The following is a 20,991-nucleotide window of genomic DNA, read 5'->3' as shown; positions in this document are numbered from 1 at the left end:
TCTGTGTCGGAGAGACCGACACCGTCAGTATCGGTTCCTCCAACACGCAAGCCCGGACAAACAAATTCTTTACCAAGTGAGCCAACCATCAACAACCTACCGATGAGGAAGATCCCGGGGGACCTTGGGATCCCAATAATCGGTCCTTTAAAAGACCGTCAGGATTACTTCTACAACCAAGGGCGTGACGAGTTTTTCAAATCAAGAATCCAAAAATATCAGTCAACCGTTTTCCGCGCCAACATGCCACCTGGACCGTTCATCTCAAACTCACCAAACGTCGTCGTTTTGCTCGACGCCAAGTCTTTTCCCACGCTTTTTGACGTCTCGAAAGTCGAAAAGCGTGACGTGTTCACGGGAACCTACATGCCGTCGACTGAACTCACCGGCGGTTACAGAGTCCTCGCTTACCTGGATCCTTCAGAAGCAAAACACGGCCTTCTGAAACGGTTAATGTTTTTTCTCTTGAAATCGCGTCGTGAAAACGTGATTCCTGAGTTCCGTTCAAGCTACACGGAGTTCTTCGAGTCCTTGGAATCAGAGCTTTCTGAGAAAGGAAAAGCCGATTTTGCCCTCGCGAACGATCAAGCAGCTTTTAACTTCTTAGCGCGATCGCTCTTCGGTTCAAACCCCGGTGACACCGAACTCGGTACGGACGGGCCAGGAATCGTTCAGAAGTGGGTTCTGTTTCAACTCAGTCCGATTCTGCGACTCGGTTTGCCTCAGTTCATCGAAGATTCTGTTTTCCACAACTTCCGTCTTCCGCCGAAGTTAATCAAGAAGCAGTACCAGAGGCTCTACGATTTCTTCTACGAATCTTCGGGATTCATGCTGGATGAAGGTGAGAGATTGGGAATCTCGAGAGAGGAAGCGTGCCATAACCTAGTTTTTGCGACGTGCTTCAATTCGTTCGGAGGCATGAAGCTGTTCTTCCCAAACGTGATGAAGTGGATCGGGAGGGCGGGGGTGAAGTTGCACGCGCGGCTTGCAGCGGAGATTAGGGCGGCGGTGAAGGAGGCCGGTGGAGAGGTTACGATGGCGACTATGGAGAAGATGGAGCTAATGAAGTCGGTGGTGTACGAGGCGCTTAGGATTGATCCGCCGGTGCCGTTGCAGTATGGCAAAGCCAAACGGGACTTGGTCATTGAAAGCCATGAACATGCTTTTCAGGTAATTAATTCATTAATTAACTAGTAATTATTATCGCTAATTACTATCAAATTTAACAATCTATTCCTTTGATAGTAATAGTTTGTTTTGTAATAATAAAAAATTATATGAATAGATAAATATCTAATCATTAAAAAAATAAATTTTATTTGATGCAGAGCACACTAGCTTTTTTTATTAGAATATTATAATTGTTTATTTGATTAATCTAATCATTAAAAAAAATTTTATTTGATGCAGAGTACACTAGCTTTTTTTATTAGAATATTATAATTGTTTATTTGAATTGTTTTTTGTATAAAAATTTGTTTAGTTAAAATTTTAATAAATTTTAATATGAATTGTTTTATTAAACTTTTTTCGTCAGTTAATTAAGGTTAGCAAAACTGACATGAGCTGGTAAAAGATTCCATTACCTGTTAACAACTCAAAATAAATGTCTAGAATTAAAATGTTATTATGTATATATATATTTGTATATAAATATATTTGTAGTTTAATTTATTTTAAATATGTATTTTATATTTTAATATAAATTTTATTTTATGTTAAAAAATTAAAATAAAAAATAATACGTAATATTTAATGAATGAGAGTACAAAAACACTTAAGAATTTGTCTCTTTTTTTTTTAATATAAAGTGGATACTTCTACAGCTAAAGTGGTGAGTTGTGTTTGTGTTTTTATCATTTAACTAATAAACTAACGGTTTATTGTTGACATGGGTTAGGTGAAAGCAGGGGAAATGCTATTTGGGTACCAACCATTTGCAACCAAAGATCCAAAGATTTTTGACAGAGCCGAGGAATTTGTTGGGGACAGGTTCATGGGAGAGGAAGGGGAGAAGTTGTTGAAGTATGTCATTTGGTCCAATGGTCCTGAAACCGAAAATCCCAGTGTTTCCAACAAGCAATGTGCTGGGAAGGATTTTGTTGTGCTTGTTTCAAGGCTTCTTGTTGTTGAACTCTTTCTTCGTTATGATTCCTTTGAGATTCAAGTTGGAACTTCACCTTTGGGCTCTAAGATTACCCTCACTTCTCTTAAGAGAGCTAGCTTCTAAATCTTCTAATAATTCAATTTTTAATTCTTGTATTTATTAGGATTTTTATTTTTATTTTTATTTTGGTGTTAATCCTATATATATTCTTATGGTATATCAATGGCTAATTAAAGAGATGAAGATCTAAGCTATTTCTTGTATTGATTTTGTATAGTATTTTGATTTTATGTTATTGAATTTAGGGTCAATAAATCTAAAAGGTATGGTCCCCATGTTGGATTTTTAATATAGATATAGGGAATTAGATTAGTGTCATATTGGAACATAAAGTGGTGTAATAATAGAACCTTTGTGGGTCATCATGTAACCCACTCAAGTAGTGGGTATTACATGCTGCTGCAGTCATTGACAATGTGCTCTCTAATATTTATTGAGGCAATGCTTTTTTTATTATTAAACTCCTCACAAAAATATTTATTTAACTATGTACGAATTATTTTAAAATTTTATAAATATTTGGGTGTCACTTCAATGATTTACTTAACAGGACAATAAGCAGTGAGAAAAGTAAGCAAACGTCACAAATATATGGAGGATATAGTGCCTTATTATGTAGTGCATTAGATGGATAGGGAAAGTTTGTTTCGATAAATTTAGGGAAGTGCTGGTGCTATTGTTTCTCCAAAGAGAAATATTTGATAACAAAAAATAGTTAAAAATAGTCAAAAATAGTCTAATAAATTTAAGTTTTTTTATTTTTTTAATATTTTTATTTTTATTTTTTTTAATTTACTAAACATGTTAAAAAATAAAAAAATATTTAAAATATATAAATAAATTGTAAATAATATCTCTATAAATGTTCTTAAAAGTACAGGCATTTACACTTTTGAATTTATCAAATACAAAATAGAGTATTTTTATAATGTCTACAATTTTTTTATTTTGTTTAAATTATCTAAACAATCCCATGAGTATTAAAACAGCTGATTCAATTTAGTAAGTTGTTAAAATTTCTTGACTTAATATTTTGAAAAGTGATCTTCCACAAAATAAACCGAATATACCCTTAATTATTTTCAATTTTGCATATGTTGTGAGACTATAGCACATGTGATATTCAAGAACTTTCCCTTGTTAAAGCACCATGATGAAAAAAAAATAAAAATTAAAACCCGTTTTTCATTTCTTAAGTTACACATTGGTCCCGGTTGATTGCAACTTGCGCCATTTTTTTTTTTTGGTGCTTTTTCGATCGTTTATAATGTTGCAACTTGCAACATTGTTAAATGTTAATCATGAAAGTCTTGCCCCAAAAATTTAAAAGTCATGAAAGTACAATCACATAGAGAAGCTGACGATGATTACGATTAATTTCAATAATCGCTTTATTAGGTAGAAAATCTATTGGCGAAGATAAAGAATATTCGGTTAAAAATTATTATGTTTAGGATCTGATGAAGTTAGACTTTCAATTAAAGAGCTGACTTTCAACACGGCTATATATTTCAGAAGTTTGACTTTGAATTTTCAATAGGACCAATAAACTTTCTTCATTTCGTTTGACCAATTTTTGATTCTCCGGAATTGAATGTTCAAGCGTACGGAAAGCTGTTCCATTAGAGGACAATGATATGTCACAAAATTTTATGGATGTCTTGCTGAGTAATAAATGTTGACTTTTAGAAATTGAATCAAACACGACCTTTTCTTATCTTGGTGGGTGGTACCAACCGAGAAGCTTATGTTCGTTGAAGCTGTTTAATTATTCATTTTTCATATTAGTTTTGTTAAGATGTTTCTATACAATAACAAGTTGAACCATACCATGTTTGAATGACGTATATTATGTTAGCATTTCATTCTTATGTAAAATGGCAAAATGTACCAAATAACAAGTTAAGATCAAGCTTTATCTATTAGCCATAGGTATCACGAATTCACGATCATGTTTGGTGTCTAGGTTCTGTCTTTTTTTTTTGGCCATGGATCTAGGGTCTGTCTAGGTTACATACAATCATATAAAAATTTTTGGTCTGGTCCTTGGGTTGATGTTTCTTTTACAGCCGTATGTTGAAACTTGGAAATCTTGATGTTCATTATTAAACCCAAATTTGTTGACCCAAAACAAATAAACTTAAATGTGAGTTCACCTAAAATAATGATAGTAAGCTTGGGAAACTAGTCTTACATAAACGTATCAATGTCTACAACGATCTGTGGGCCCATTATCTTGGAGAATCCAAATTGACCAAAAAACCCATCTCTGTCAGCTTTAGCCCTATTCTTAATGAGAACAGTACCCGGCCCAGAAAAACATTGGAGAAAAATATACTTTATATACCCCCACTTCATATCCGCTTTTTATTTTTAATATTAGAGAGTAGTGTATGTTAAATTGTTAATCGATTTGAGTTGATGGTCAACTTACTCATTCGAATGTCAAAGTTTGAATCTCATTTTGTACATGCAGCAATTCATTAATCAGCGACAATTCTTAAATAGAATTCAGATTTGTGGTATAGTTCTAGATTTAAAAGATACCATAAACAACTAAAAAAAGAAAAAAGTGTGTGTTTTGTTATGTTATGAAAGTAAGAAGTGTATCACAAAATTGTGAAGATTAACTAAAAAAAATTTAAGGTGAGATTTGGATACCAAAATCTAAGAATCAAGTTTATGTTTATGATATTTTTTTATTCAAAATAAAAAATTTTACTCTCCAATTTATGTACTTGAATTTTTTAACATTTTATATTATACAAGTCTGATCTACCAATTTCATTCTCCTCCTCTCTTCTCAACAAATTTAACAGTTCAATTTACTTAATAACTTTTTTTTAAATAATTTCATATTATATATATATATATATCAAGTCCAAATTAAAACAAAAAAAAACACTCCCCTTTATATTGGATGTTTAAGTTAGTTTGTTCTTAAGATTTATTTCATCTTAATTTTATCCTTACCAATAAAATTATGTTGAAGAAAAATAGTAATAATAACTAAAGAACTTAGACAACTATGGTTTGATTTAGGTTTTAACGTGCAATCTATATTAGAAGATGCCACAGTGATATAATAAGAAGCACTATTAAAATTAATTGAGCAATGCTAGGGAACCAAAAGGGTATTAGCCAAAAATCAGCCAAATAGCTTTAGGTGAATTTAAAATTTCTACGAGTTAATATATATGGATGTTTCTTCTGCTAAGTATCAAAATGTTTTTTTTCATACTAAATAGATGTTCTTTTATATATTTTTTGAATTTTTTTGTATTGCAAATGTGAATGTCTCTATTTCTTTAATAATTTCATATTTTTTTAAATTTTATAAATATTTAATTATTTTTTGCTAAAATATAATTGGATGTCTCTTTTGTTAAGTATTAGGATGTTTTTTTCATATTAAATGAATGTTTTTTTTATAATTCATAATTTACCCGACAGTATAGATTATGACATCTCCTTCGTTCATATCATCCTCGTAGCCACCGGAGAACCGGAGACAATAACCCAGATTGGGGTTAAAGAAAATTCAAAGAAGGCCGAAGCCTGAAAGCATGTGGATGAGAAAACCAAATAAACTCAAGGTTTGACTCCAGAGAGAAAGAGCGCACAAAAATCTTGGATTCGTTACGGTGCGTCCACGCATAGCATTAGGTCTTCTCCTTCTTTTTAAGCAAAAATCCTATCCTTTGTTTTTAATTTCAACAAATCGGAAAACAGTTGTCTTGGAACCGCGACGGTCAACGGTGAAGATTGCAAAACGGGAACCAAGGTGCATGAATCCGCTTCGGGCGTTGCCTCAATCTGTGACAAAATCAAAGGTGGATTTCATGTTGAAGCAGTTGTTTTGGATGCGCTTGTTGAGGACGTCGCAGAGAGCAAAGAAGTCGCCGGCGCTTCCAATAATATTGCTGAGAGAGAGATCTGTGTGTGATTGTTGGAGGTGGGTAGGTCAATGTGAGAGAGAAGAAAAAGGTTTTTATAGGTTTTAATTAGGTTTTAAATTTTGAATTTAAAAAATTTAAAATTAATAATTAATATAAATTAATGTGGTTTTGTTTAGTTTTTGGCTGATAACCTTTTAGTTCCATATAGTTTTCCAAATTAATTTTGTCACAAATTATTTATATTATTGGCTAATTTCTCTTTTAAGATATATATGTATGTGTGCAAATTTTTACTTTTATCTTTTTTTTTGTGAAAAAAACTCAACTCGTCTTTCTTTTAATTTGTATATTACATTAGCTTAATTAACAGAAACTTTTTTTGTCAATAAATATAATAGAACGTTAAACTATAAAATATAATCTAATTAAAATAATATAAAATGATTAAAATCCCAACCACTATATTATTTTCAATTTTCGTTTTTTATCTTTTCAAAGTAGTGAAAATCAGAAAAAAAAAACAAAAACAAAAACAAAAACAAAAAACGAAACCTTCCAACCAAGAAAATGCAATGTATGAGGAAAAAAAGACAAATCAAAGCTTTCATTTCAGTCACCATGCAGAGGCAGCTAGCGATGATAACTTGATAAGAATTCTTATTCAGACGTTTGATTAATTGCCGGTGGACACATAAATCAATATTTTACAATTTTGATGTGAGATATTTCAATAAAAAATTAGGAAGAAATTTATAAGTATTTTTTATTCATTATCCGGATCAGAAAATTATCGTTTCTCGGGTCATTATATATATATGTATACGAACTACTACATACCATGCATGATTTCATCGATTATCCGGTATCAACATTATTTTTACTATAGTTTTGCACTGATAGCTTATTTTCTAATATCTCCATAATTTTTTTAAATGAATTTTTATTAAATTAGAAGTTGTTTATTTAAAATGTTTAAGATATATATGTTTCTATTTTTTTTTTCTAATGATATATATATTATAAAATTTAATTTTATCATGTAAAAATACTTTATCTAATATATATTGCCACACTCACTCATATCTTATATTTATCTTCTTTTTTTTTATATAATGTTATCGTAATTGCACACATACATATGATATGATATTCAATACTTTGGTGTGAGATCAATACAATATAATATAAATAATAGAAATATATGACACATAACCGAGATATACATAATAAATTTCTACTATATGAAAGTATGCTTTCTCCACCGAAATGTTCTATTACTCAATATTCAATATAATTTTAGTATTCATGATGAGCAATGAGACAGAGATATATTGTAGCAACCGAAATATATAAAGCTTCTTTTTCTTTCTTTATTTTTTTTTTAAACTGTTTTGAGGCAACCATGATGGAGTGAAAAGAAAGTTTTGATTTTTTTTCCAAATGAGAAAAGAAATTAAACCCAAGTTTGATTATTGCGTGCTTGCTATGCCATTCTCCTTCTCCATTTAACATAGCTACGTACTTGAATAGGGATTCTTGTTACTCTTACATTTTTAAATAGAGTATATTATACATTTAAATTTTTTCATGAATTTAGTCTAATTAAGTTAAAATATTAAATAATATTAATTATATCTAATTTTTATTATGTTAAATTAATTTAATTAATAAAAAATTTTATATGTATAATATTATTCTTTTCGATAATGCTAACAATTTTCTTAATAAGTCAAGCATATCTATATCTTTTTACTAATTTAAGTTAGATATGGTCAAACATTAACATACAAATTGTTACTCGTATACAGATATAGATAATTGTGATAAGCTACATTTCTAAAAATATCCTTATTCTAAATGATTAAGAATATTTGATAATTCAAAAATATTAGTTAAAAATTACTAAAATTTATTATTTTTTATTTTATTTAATACATTTTATATTATATAATAAGACAAGTTTTGATTGATTATTTTTTATCTTCTTAGTATTACCGTCAAATGATAATATGATATAATTTATGTTTGGTTTGGTAAAACTTTTTGAAAAAGTATTTATATTTGTGTTTGATAAATTAAAAATTCATGTGTTTATATTTACATCTTTTAAGAGTTAGAAATGCTTTTAAACGTACCTAAAAAAAATTTAAAATTAATTTGTACTTATCAAGATTAAAAAAAAAACATATAATCTCATACATTAATTAACATTTAAATTTAACTATTACATTAATTTTTATTATAATATTTTTAATTTGTTGAAATTATTTTATTAAACACATTTATTATTACTTGTACTTATTAAAATTATTTTTAATTTAATTTATTAAATACGGCTACTATAACTTTTAAAAAATTATCTATTAAAAATCAACTTTTATAAAATACTTTAAAAAAAATAAAAATTTTACCAAACTAATCATATTATTGTCTATTTTTCTTTTTTCCATCTTTGAATTTTTAATAGCTTGTATTTGAAGCAAAACTATAGGAGTAATATAATAGAAAGAAAGAACCACAAGAGTGCTCCATGTGAAGTTCTCATCATTAACGGAATGAAGTTATGTTGGAAATGGAAATGGATACAAGAACTAGAAACTCCAATATTTTTTAATGGCATATCTTGTTCATCTACAAAGAGAAAATGTAACTACTACAAGCTAGTGAAGTAACATTTGAGGAATGTATAATTCTCACCGCCCCTACCTGATATAGACCCAAACTCCATAATTCATTAACTTTCAATGAATAAAACCATGTTAGTACTTTCAAGAAGCTTCCTCTTGCCGAAAGGACACTCTTCTAGTCCTATATAGCAAAGAATTTTTCTGTATTAAAATAATTTTATATAAACAACTAATTATATATTATTATATTAATAAAAATAATTATTTTTTATTTATTAATTAAAAAATTATTTAAACATATTGATCTGAGTTGATGATTATATAAAATTTTTTACACTATATTAAAATTAAATTCTTTAATTATTATAAGATATGGAATCAAGTTAAATAAGATCTAATTTATTTCACCTCAAATATTGACGTGCCTTTTTTTTTTTCTCAACCAATCATAAGGAAACAGTTGGTAAAAATGTAAAGAGTTAGAATATAGAATCCAACTCAACACCCATCTCCGGAAGTTTGTATATATGACTATATGTAGTAACGCAATAATGATAATGCATTTGTTCTCAAATAATGTGTGAAACTGTTTATGTGGTTGGGAGAGAGCATGCAACTAGAGAAAAGTAACTAATTTAAACATTAACGTTTCTAATTAAGCATAAAAATATTTAAAATGTGTTTTTTTAAGATATTTTTTAATAATTAAAATTTTATATATGTAATCGATTAAATCGTATTATTTTTATTATAATTAGATTAGACAAATCGATTTGACAAAAAATTGATGAACCAAATTTTAAACTAATCTAAAATATTTTTTTTATAAAAAATATTACAATATAAAAAAAATACTCTTGTTATATATATATAATAAAAGTATTTTAATTTATTATTTTTTATAATGAGAATATTGTAGTCATTTTCTATTAAATTTTAGTCAAATTAATTTGTTTGATTTAACTTTAATAAAAATAATACAATTTAATTAATTATATATTAAATTTTAATTATTAAAAAATATTTTTAAAAAAATATTTTAAACGATTTTATATGAGTGAGTCTCCTCTAATTAATATATGACTTAAGCTTAAAACAAAGATAAGATTGCATGAGAATTTAGATAGTTTACTACTTTACTTAGAAGAGAAACCCTATGACGCTAGACTAGCTTAGTAATGGTCTCTTCTCTTCAGTTGTTTAAGCAAATAAAACTTTAGAAAAAGGTGTGTGTTATTACTTTGTAGTATTTATAGTTTAGAGTTCAAAAAGCTAATAAGATATATTATCTTTGCTTTTGTTGCATTGTATTTTTAATGAATTAGCATCATATCTAAAAAGTTGAGCAGTAACCGGTTTGTATGAACCATCTTTTTTATATCTATAACTTGTTATGGTTAAATAAATATAATTTCTTAATAAGTTGCTTGTCCTAAATTTATGAAAGTCGGATATGTAACACAAATCATAAATCTCAACTCAAAAATTTATTCACAAACTCGATTGAAGATTTAAACTTATAAATTATTAATTAAGAGCTACTACATACAGTTGACTTAAGATCACCACCATACTCTTGCATAATCATTAGCAAGAAAAAGATCTAGGTAGCCCTTGCTGGACCAATCAAACATTGAAACATATTATTATCTTTATGTTAATCACATGTCAGAAAATAACATGACAAACAATAAACATTTTCCACTTGTAAACACATTATTATATTGGAAGTTAGAAAGAAACATTACTCACCTATCCAAAAATAGAAAACACAAACTATTCCCACACATTATTGTCACTTCCCTATATTTTACCCAATAAACCCGAATATCAAGGAACTTAAAATTATTAATATTTCTTGTTATTTCAACCCATTTTTAAATATTAAATTCTTATACGTGGCAGCACACTATTGAGCAATTCATATGCACCATGTATATATAGAGATGTATTTATACCTTCTACTCTCTTCCCTCTGCTTTCATTAGTAGTGCAATTTGCATATTCCTTCATTTTCCCTGCAAATTCTCTTCGCCAACCAACCATTCAAATTCTCCATTCCTCAATTGTTTTTCCGCAGATTGAATTTTTCGGTGCTAGTTCAAACCATTGACAACAAACTTTGTGCTTGTCCTATAGAGTGGTGAATGAGGAACAACAATATATAGTTCCATAACAAAGTAGAAATATCAACAAAATTTAAATGGCTATGAGAGGGGATGGGGAAGAAGCCACGGGTGTCTCGCGTCCCCCGGCGGGAATGCACTCGGAACGGACGCCCTCGGCCGACTTCTTATCGGACAATGAGCTCTCCATGCAATCCAACACCGCCGCCTCCCCCATGAGCCCTTACTATGATCCTGGCCGCCTCAGCGGCGAGGGATCCCCATTGATGGTACATGTGTTCGTATTTTCTATTTGGAAAAAAATCTATATATAATTTATTTTAAATTATTTCATAAAAAAAAACTTTTAAACAAAAATCTATCACTTAATTTCATCTAACATTGACATAATTTTGATTAAGGAATCTTCTTTTTCTTTTGATCTATATAGCACATCTCTAAAAAATCATGACAACGTCAAATGATTAAGTGTTTTTAATAAAAATATAATAATTTATATTATATTCTTTCATCAGTTTAATCTTTTGGAATGAGTGATTTTATGACAGTATTCAATTATCTACTGTTCTTTTTGGCGATAGATGTCACCATGGAACCAAACCGCAAATTCGCGATTTTCAAAGGAATTATGCTCCCAAGGCGGCGAAAGCACCGCACAAAGTGCTCTCCTGGGCTCCCTGGTCCGGGAGGAGGGACACATATACTCCTTGGCTGCCACCGGTAACCTCCTTTACACTGGCTCCGAGAGCAAGAACATCCGTGTGTGGAAGAACCTCCAAGAATTCTGTGGCTTCAAATCAAACAGTGGTTTGGTTAAGGCCATCATAATATCTGGACATAAAATCTTCACTGGTCACCAAGATGGTAAAATTCGTGTTTGGAAGGTTAACCCTAAGGCACCAAATGTTCACAAACGCGCAGGAACGTTGCCAACTTTGAAAGATATACTCAAGAGTTCTCTCAAACCAAGTAACTACATTGAAGTTCGGAAAAATCGTTCAGCACTTTGGATTAAGCATTCTGATGCTGTTTCCGCCTTAAGCCTTTCTCATTGTAAAACATTGCTCTATTCAGCTTCATGGGATAGAAGCATAAAGGTAATGTCTTATTTTCCACTTATTATTTTATTTTAAATAAAAATTTATGTCAAATTTTCTTCCAATAAAATTAATAATTAAAAATTATTATTTAATAATAATTTTTAATTATTAAGTGTCATTATTTTATTGGTTGTGTGTGACCCATGCAATAACAAAAATAACAGGTGTGGCGCATCTCCGATAAGAGGTGCATGGAATCCATCCCGGCTCACCAAGACACGGTGAATTCCGTGGTGTGCGGCGTTGATGGCCTCGTCTTCTCCGGCTCTGCCGATGGAACCGTTAAGATGTGGAAGCGGGAAACTCCCTCCTCCCGCTCCACCAAGTGCACCAAACACACCAATGCACAAACCCTGCTCAAGCAAGAATCCGCCGTCACCGCCCTCACCCTCGATGCCTCCTTCTCTACCCTCTACTGTGGCTCCTCCGACGGTCTCGTCAACTTCTGGGACAGTAACAACAACTTCGCCCATGGCGGCGTCCTTAAAGGCCACAAACTAGCCGTCCTTTGCCTCGCCGCTGCCGGAACCTTAGTTTTCAGCGGATCCGCCGACAAGACAATCTGCGTGTGGAAGAAGGAGGGAACGATCCACACGTGCGTGTCGATGTTGACGGGGCACGAGGGTCCAGTGAAGTGTCTGGCGGTGGAGGAAGACAAGGAGGCGAAGGCGCGTGGTGGTGAGAGGCGGTGGGTGTTGTACAGTGGGAGCTTGGATAAGTCTGTAAAGGTCTGGAGCGTTGCCGATGTTGGAGGTGGTGATAATCAGGAGCAGCAGCGCCACCACCGTATGTTTTCTGATTCAGATTCAATACCATTTGCTGAATCTGTTAGTAGCTACTCTTCTTCGTGCCGGAGCAATAACAGAAAATAACTGAAACAAACTGCTCTGGCCTCTGGGTGTATGAACGCTGGTGAATCAGTTAGACTAGTGTGTATAACTGTATATTGTTTTGTGATGGGCCTTGAAAGGCCCGGCCCGGCCCATATTTTGATGCCCCCATCTCATCTCTTTGAATTACTCTCTCACTATTATGTATTATATCAGACATAATATTATAAAGGAAGACACCAAAAAAAATTTATATATATATATAAGAGAGGGGATGTTGAGATGAAAAAGCATTTCATTCACCATAATAATTAACTATGTTGAGGAGAAGACCACAAATAACAAGTGTCACGGACATTACGTGAGAAGAATTCTTTGACAATTGACTTTTTCCTTATACATTTATACCAATAAGTGAAAGTTTGATTCTCTGAATGTTTTTGGGTAAAAATTCACCTCAGTCAGACTTCAGGTGAAATTGATAACTAAGAGTTATTAGATGATTTGACTGATTTGACTAAATTTTTATCTAATAGCTTTCAGCTATCAACTTCACGCGAAGTCGACGACATCTGAATTTTCACCATGTTTCTATGTGATCAATGTGATAGCCTACGAGAATGACTTATTGTACCTTTATGTGGAGTGTGAGAACTCAAACCACTTAAATGGCCACTTCTATTACCAACTGAATTGAAGTCTAAACCAATAGGACGAACTGCATCACCCCCTTCCAGTACTCTCAGGATCTACAAGTATATATAACAAGCATTTTCAGTCCATAATTTGCAAGAAACTAAAAACATGTTAAGCCTTCTGCATACCTTAGACATTGGAGGTCTGGCATCAGGATCCAGACGTAGACACAATGAAGCAGCTCTTGCCATGGCTTGTAATTCAAAGTTAAATTCCAATGACGTCTCAAACCCCAAGTATGGATTAAGAGACCGAACGTTTTGCAATATATGATCTGCCTCTAACATGCGTATAGGATGAAACCATTCAGAAAGAAACGAGTGACCATTAAATTGTTCCAACTCACTAATTCTTCGACCTGTTATTAACTCTAGTAAAACAATGCCAAATGCATATACATCTACTTTATATGTAAGATTTCCAGCTTCAAGATATTCAGGTGCAAGATACCTGTATAGGTTTATGCAAAAATTAACAACAACGTAACGGTGTTATATAACATGGAATTATTTATGTATAAATAGAGATAATTACCCTGACGTTCCTACAACTCGATCTTGTTCAGTATTTATATTCCATTCTGAGTGCCATCTAGCAAGCCCAAAATCAGCCACCTGAATGAATGCGAAACTATCATGTTTAAAGCTACTTATTCTTAAAATCACACGGTGAAAACTGAGATACAGTCGACTTAACGTGAAGTTGATAGATGAGAGCCGTTAAATAAAAATTTAGTCAAATCAGTCAAATCATCTAACGGCTCTCAGTTATCAACTTCATATGAAGTCGACTGCACCTGAGTTTCCACCAATTTACACACTACAAAATGCAGAAGGGCCAGGTAATTAAGCTACCAAAGGCTCAAAGTCATGCGTTAAGAGAATATTTCTGGGTCGAAAATCTCTGTGCACTATGCAACCAACTCTGCAATCTTCATGAAGGTAGCGTAATCCTCTTGCAGCTCCAATCGCTATCTTTAACCGTGAGTTCCAATCCAAGGGGGTATTCCCATCTCCTGTCAATATAGAAAGAAATAAACTTTGATATGAACTTTTTGTTGGATTATTCAGACGAACATTCAAATACAAGTGCAAAGAACTGAAAGAGAAACTCATAATATGTAAAATAAACTAATAGCCGTGTAAGTAAGGGTCCAATGAAATTGAGGCATACCATGTAAGTAAAGGTCCAAGGATCCATTGCATATGTATTCATAGACTAATATCCTCAAATTGGCCTCTACACAAAATCCTATCAACAACACAACATTTCTGTGTTGTGCACAGCTCAAAACACGAACTTCCCTGCAGAAATCAAGATCAGCTTGAGAGCCTCCAAACTTTAACTGTTTCACAGCAACAACCTGGCCATCTCTGAGAATTCCCTTGTGAACAACACCAAATCCACCTTCAGCTAAAAAATTTGCATGCGAGAACATATCAGTAGCTTCCTCTATCTCCTTGTAAGAAAACTGTCTAGGAGGCTTTCCAAAAACTGGTGCTTTGTTCTGACACTGAGAGCACAAGGGAGGAGGTATACACGAAGTTCTGCCCATAGGAATGGTGGCATTACCTCTGTTGCCCAAGTTGGAAGCGTAAACTCTGCTTTGAGATTGTTTAAACCCAAGTTCATTATTTGTCCTTTTCATTTCTTGATCACAGTGCATAAAATTCTCAAGTAGTGTTTTGGAAGTTGGAGATTTGGTTCTTTGGATAACTCTGTTCTGAGGAATCCAAAACACATCCTTGTTATCATCACTTGACACGTATGGGATTGAATGTGTCCCCAGCGTGGGAGGACAATCCTTTTCCAAATCAAAGTTGAACTCTTTTGGCTCATTGATTGGTTTGTATGCTCTTTTTTCGTGCGGTCCCTGACCCTCATACAGAGGATTTTGCTCATAGACTTGGAAAAGAGAAGCCATTGAATCAGAACTTGACTCTGAGTAAACTCCGATGGTTCTAGTGGCAGAAGTAGCTGGTTCTTCAGGGCTACTCACTGGGGTTGAATGCTTCAATCTGCGGCCTTTGAGCTTTCCAATTGCTATATCCGGTGAAGAAGCAGAGGAGAAAAATGGAGTTTGGAGTTCATCAGAGCATGCTAAGTTAAGCCTGAGAACTTTTGGTTTTGAGGCATTCATCACCACAACGCTACAGTTGAGTTCATCCATGCAATGCTTCACCTCTTGCTTTAACTTCCTGTTTCAGAAAATAAGGTTAAGTTATATAACAAGGTATGATTTTGGCATAAGGCACTGAAAAGTTCTACTTGGTTGCTCTGCATGATTGATAGTTGAAAACAAATGCTGGTTTGTTAATATTAAAGGGGTATGCATGTGAGTATGTGAAGAGACACAATGCAAGCAGTCAATTAAATGAGCTATAATAGCTTAGAAAAAAGAAATACATTTTTCATGTTAAATTACTTGTCCAGTATGACCCAATGGGAGCCACTCCATCTGGCTTCAGCTGCTACAGCACCACTTGGAGTACCAGTTACCACCTTAATCTTCACCCTAACCTGCATTTATATATTTCATCAGCACTTATGTTATGCTTATTAGTATCCATTTACATGATTAGTGAAAACTGAAAAGGTTTCACCTCCTTGTGTGCAATCTAATTTGTCACTTGTAAGGTTGTACCCAAAAGGTTCACTGGGAATTATTTATGTGTCTTTTTTGTAATTTGAAGTTTTGAACTCTTGTAAGGATATCTAGCATATGGCTAATCATTGAAAGAATCTATTCATCTTTTACTAGGGGTGTTCAGATCCAAACCGGTCCAAAAAAAACCGCGAAACCGGACCGATTCAAACCGAAAACCGAATTAAACCGCTCTATTTTGGATATTTTTTGGATTTTGGATCGGTTTTATTGCGGTTCGGTCCGGTTTGCGGTTCCCCTCTACATAACCGAACCGAACCGAACCGAACCGCATATATTACAAATAATAATAATAATAATAATAATAATAATAATAATAATAATAATACCTACCGTAGCACTAGCACACTAGTGCAGTAGCGCCGATTCCCAAATTTTTGAAACCCTAAACTAAAGAAAGAAAGTAAGAAACCCTTTATGCTCAGTGCTCTCTCTCGTTCCTTAGTCCTTAGTCTTTGTTCTTCATCCTTACACAACATCACTCACTCTCACTATCACAGATTCACAGCATCACTCACTCTCAGTCACTCCCACCGACACACGCCGACGCCGTCCGCCGCTCTTCTTCTGAGTAATGCCCTTCGCCGCCTCCTCTTCTCAGTGACGCCGCTGGCGGCTCCTCTCCGCGGTGACACCGCTGCCGCCTTCTCCCCTCGGTGGCGCTGCTGCTGCTCTTCTTCAAGGTATATTTTTACTTAGTTTTGTTTATTTTGTTTTGTTCTGTTGTTTTAAGATTTTGTTTAAATTTAATTTTTACTTGTTAATCTGTGTTAAACTATGTTAAACTGTTCATTGTTGAAGGTAGATTTTTACTTGCTTTTGTTTATTTTGTTTTATTCTGTTATTTTAAGATTTTGTTTAATTTTAAAGTTTACTTGTTAATCTGTGTTAAACTGTTCAAGCCTCAAGGTATATTTTTACTTGGTTTTGTTTATTTTGTTTTGTTCTGTTGTGTTAAGATTTTGTTTAATTTTATTTTTTACTTGTTAATCTGTGTTAAACTGTTCATTGTTGAAGGTAGATTTTTACTTGCTTTTGTTTATTTTGTTTTTGTAAATCTGTTAAACTTTCACTGATATCATTGATTCAAAAGACAAAAATTTCTTAGAAGGTAACAAGTTCGACTTTGATATTTTTAACAAACTAATGAATATGCAATTCTATACTACCTTAATGTTTCTTATGAGTAAAACATTAAATCTTATGTAACATTGTTCACATCAATCATTGATGGTAGCTTTGAGTTAATGTCTTGTACATATATTTACCTGTGCTTAGTACTTATGCTTCATTTCATATTCTTTTACAAGATAATTGCCACAAATTGCTCAATGTATAATTGTTAATATGAACTTCAGTGATATTTGAAAGGGGACAAAGATGATGGATTTCACGCTTTAAGTGTTCTATTTAGGATGTTCTGGTAGATGCATAAGGAAAAGAAATAAAATAAATAAAAAAGTTATGCTACTAGATTTTCATAATAAGTATAATCTGGAAATATAATGGAACACGACTAGGGTATATGAACAATTAAAAGATAGAAAGAAGCTTGTGAGGTATATGTATAAAATCTACCTTTGTTCTTGTTGATTGAAATTGAATTCTATTTTTTTTATTTTTTGCAGATTTTATATTTGTTCCAGTAATTTTAGCTTTTAATTCGAAGGTCAACAATGTCAGCTTCATATCCTGAGGTAATTTTTTATTGTGTAATGTGTATGTTGGTAACAACTCAATATGTTAATTAATTGAGAAAAATATTAAAATAACATAAACTGATTAATTATCTTTGTTATCACAGGATGTTCAAAGTAGCGAGCCAGGATTTACCAGTGCTACTCCATCCACTTTTGAATCAGTCAGATCTTCAGGACAGTTTGAGAAGGAGGATGCTGATTTCTTATGTGGTAAGGTGAAGGAAGTATTCAATGACTTGTTTAACAGCTATAGGGTTGCTCTCAATAGTGATCAAGCACACCAATCTGCACAACACAGCCAAGATGTGGATATGGATGATAGTGCCTTTGATGATGTTCGCTTTGCGGCAGCATTTGAAAATGATGTACAAGCAAGTGAGAGTGTCAACACAAATGAAGTGGATTTATATCTCATGGAGTCCTTGGAGAAACCAGTTGATCCAAGTAGTTTTGATATTTTAACTTGGTGGAAAGTGAGCTCTAACAATTACAAATATCCTGTTTTAAGTCAAATTGCGAGGGATATTCTAGCTATGCCGGTGAAGTTGAAGAGTGTCTTTATAAACTCAAATCAAAGTGTGTGTTTGACCACTGATTGTTGGACTTCTGTACAAAATCTAAACTATCTTTGTCTCACTGCACATTTTATTGATCAAGATTGGAAGTTGCAAAAGAGAATTCTTAACTTTTGTCTCATCAAGAATCATAAAGGTGAAACAATTGGTAGGAAGATAGAAAAATGTCTTTTGAATTGGGGAATAAGTAGAGTCTTTAGCATCACGGTTGATAATGCTAGTTCAAATGATGTTGCCATTTGTTACTTGAAAGGTAGAATGGAAGATTGGAATTCACATCCTTTAAAAGGTGAACATTTGCATGTTAGGTGTTGTGCTCATATCTTGAACTTGGTGGTGAATGATGGTTTGAAGGATATGCATTCTTCAATTAGTAAAATTAGAAATGCTGTTAGATATGTCCGTGCTTCTCCTAGTCGTATGGATAGGTTTAAAAGTTGCATTAAAGAGGCTAGGATCCAAGACTGCTCTTGTGTGCAATTAGATGTCCCCACTAGATGGAATTCCACTTACATAATGCTTGATAGTGCTTTAAAATTCCAAAAGGCCTTCAAGAGATTAAGTGAGAGGGATGCTGAGTTTGTAATGATGCAAGGGGGCATTCCAAAGAATGAAGATTGGGATAATGCAAGATGTTTTGTGAGGTTTTTGAAGATTTTTTCTGATGTAACCAAAAAAGTCTCGGGTTCTACATTTGTGACTTCTTCTTCATATTTTCATCACTTTTGTTCAATTCTTAGTTCTTTGAAGACTTGGGCTGATAGTAATGACATACTACTTAAGGGTATGGCTACAAAAATGAAGGCTAAGCATGATAAATATTGGGGTAACTTAAGGAACATGAATATGATGATTTTTGTTGCTGTGGTACTTGACCCTAGATACAAGATTAAGTTTGTTGAGTGGAGTTTTCAAAGGTTGTTTGAGAAGGAGGATGCTGATTTCTTATGTGGTAAGGTGAAGGAAGTATTCAATGACTTGTTTAACAGCTATAGGGTTGCTCTCAATAGTGATCAAGCACACCAATCTGCACAACACAGCCAAGATGTGGATATGGATGATAGTGCCTTTGATGATGTTCGCTTTGCGGCAGCATTTGAAAATGATGTACAAGCAAGTGAGAGTGTCAACACAAATGAAGTGGATTTATATCTCATGGAGTCCTTGGAGAAACCAGTTGATCCAAGTAGTTTTGATATTTTAACTTGGTGGAAAGTGAGCTCTAACAATTACAAATATCCTGTTTTAAGTCAAATTGCGAGGGATATTCTAGCTATGCCGGTGTCAACGGTTGCTTCTGAATCCGCCTTTAGCACGGGAGGTAGAGTGCTTAATCAATATAGGAGCTCTCTTACTCCAAAAACTGTTGAAGCTTTGATTTGTGCACAAAATTGGTTTCGAGCCAATTCATTGCCAATTGACCTTGAGGAGTCTTTTGAAGAATTTGAAAAACTTGAGAAAGGTAATGCTCTTTAATATTATGTTTTATTTTATCTTCACATAGTGATTAACTTTACTATTTGATAATATGTTTAACTTACTAATATTTATTTTATTACATTTTATTGTAGAACTTGAGCCAATTCCTCAACTAATAGATGAAGAAGGCTCTGGTGATGAATCTGATTAGTGATCAGTGCTTCAGCTTTCAGTTTGGAGTTCTTTATGTTATGTTTTTATTAAGACTTTTCTATGTTATTTAATTTTGTGTTGTTGAGACTTGTTTAGTTATTTTGATGCTGAAGAATTATTATTTTATCAATACTTGTTGAATATGTTAGATTGTTGGGCAATTGGACATGTTAGTTTATAATGTTTTATGGAATTTTTGTTTTATTATTACGTTGAATTGTGTTTTATTATTATAATGGATTATTGGACAGGTTATATAACTTTATAAATTAAGTTATTATTTTGTATTTAAAAAACCGCGGATCCAAACCGATCCAAACCGCTTGTAATCGGATCGGATCGGATCGGATTTCCAAAAAATGTTCATCCAATCCAAACCGCACCGCACATAAATTAAGTGTTCGGATCGGATGACTTTTTCCTTCAAAACCGAACCAAACCGCACCGCGAACACCCCTATCTTTTACTACACATCATTGTTGCCACGCCATTGTTACTAACGGTAATGCTAGGGAAACAAAAAAAACAGTCAGAACTTGACTTCTTTAGTATTATTAATTGTCGCAACAATTAATAAATACTAAATAAGACAAATTATGACTGTTTTTAGCTAATTTTCTTTGATTATCAAATATTTTTGTGTTACGAATATGTCTAACATGCTTTAATTTCATGATCCTTGAAGTTAATTCTACATTCCAAATACCTTTTTAAGCTAATTGCGTAAATTTATAGTTCTAATAGGCTTTTCTCCTTGCTAGTTGCTACCTCCTGTTTAATTTTATTAAATATTGTTGTCTAGTTAGTGAAAACTTTATGCATGTGCAATTATTAATGCATGTTGTTTACCAAGGCAAGATTTGCAAAGCACATGCAAATGAAACAAACTACAGTCAAGCTGGTACAGCAGTACAGCTTGGCAAATATCAGAACTGAAGCTTCCTCTATTCTGACACGTTACTGGGAAAAAGATT

At 32.7% G+C, this 20,991-nt stretch overlaps 3 protein-coding genes across 3 annotated transcripts in view; 2 read left to right on the top strand and 1 right to left on the bottom strand.

Annotated features, from left to right (window-relative positions):
- LOC107495954 (allene oxide synthase 1, chloroplastic) overlaps positions 1-2,628 on the top strand; it is a gene marked incomplete in the record, with an annotated part of 3,003 nt that extends 375 nt beyond the window's left edge. The window contains 2 exon segments of the mRNA XM_016117149.3: positions 7-1,170; positions 1,901-2,628. Of these exon segments, the coding sequence (XP_015972635.1) occupies positions 7-1,170; positions 1,901-2,230 (1,494 nt within the window).
- Positions 2,629-10,710: 8,082 nt separating this feature from the next.
- LOC107495955 (protein JINGUBANG-like) lies at positions 10,711-12,918 on the top strand. The gene is made up of 3 exons (XM_016117150.3): positions 10,711-11,088; positions 11,401-11,916; positions 12,084-12,918. Exons 1-3 carry the CDS (start codon positions 10,897-10,899, stop codon positions 12,789-12,791), a joined length of 1,416 nt encoding a protein of 471 aa, XP_015972636.1. The 5' UTR covers positions 10,711-10,896; the 3' UTR covers positions 12,792-12,918.
- Positions 12,919-13,026: 108 nt separating this feature from the next.
- Positions 13,027-20,991, bottom strand: part of LOC107495953 (inactive protein kinase SELMODRAFT_444075) — a 10,370-nt gene continuing 2,405 nt past the window's right edge. Inside the window, exons 3-8 of the mRNA XM_016117148.3 lie at positions 15,871-15,965; positions 14,619-15,643; positions 14,300-14,460; positions 13,980-14,059; positions 13,574-13,895; positions 13,027-13,498 (exon numbers count right to left, since the gene is read on the bottom strand). Coding sequence (XP_015972634.1) covers positions 13,349-13,498; positions 13,574-13,895; positions 13,980-14,059; positions 14,300-14,460; positions 14,619-15,643; positions 15,871-15,965 — 1,833 coding nt within the window. The 3' untranslated portion in view covers positions 13,027-13,348. The remainder of the gene's footprint in view (positions 13,499-13,573; positions 13,896-13,979; positions 14,060-14,299; positions 14,461-14,618; positions 15,644-15,870; positions 15,966-20,991) is intronic.

The sequence above is a fragment of the Arachis duranensis genome, chromosome 6 (assembly GCF_000817695.3).
Source record: "Arachis duranensis cultivar V14167 chromosome 6, aradu.V14167.gnm2.J7QH, whole genome shotgun sequence".
NCBI classification, from domain to species: Eukaryota; Viridiplantae; Streptophyta; class Magnoliopsida; order Fabales; family Fabaceae; genus Arachis; species Arachis duranensis.
Note: the sequence above shows the minus strand (reverse complement) of the source record. Positions and strands in the feature narration are given on the sequence as shown.

What these genes read in the sequence shown, in the direction of transcription:
- LOC107495955 (XM_016117150.3), top strand. Translation starts at nt 10,897, where the DNA reads ATGGCTATGAGAGGGGATGGGGAAGAAGCCACGGGTGTCTCGCGTCCC. An exon ending in GCGAGGGATCCCCATTGATG is followed by an intron (nt 11,089 to 11,400) that starts GTACATGTGTTC and finishes TTTTGGCGATAG; the next exon opens with ATGTCACCATGGAACCAAAC. An exon ending in CATGGGATAGAAGCATAAAG is followed by an intron (nt 11,917 to 12,083) that starts GTAATGTCTTAT and finishes CAAAAATAACAG; the next exon opens with GTGTGGCGCATCTCCGATAA.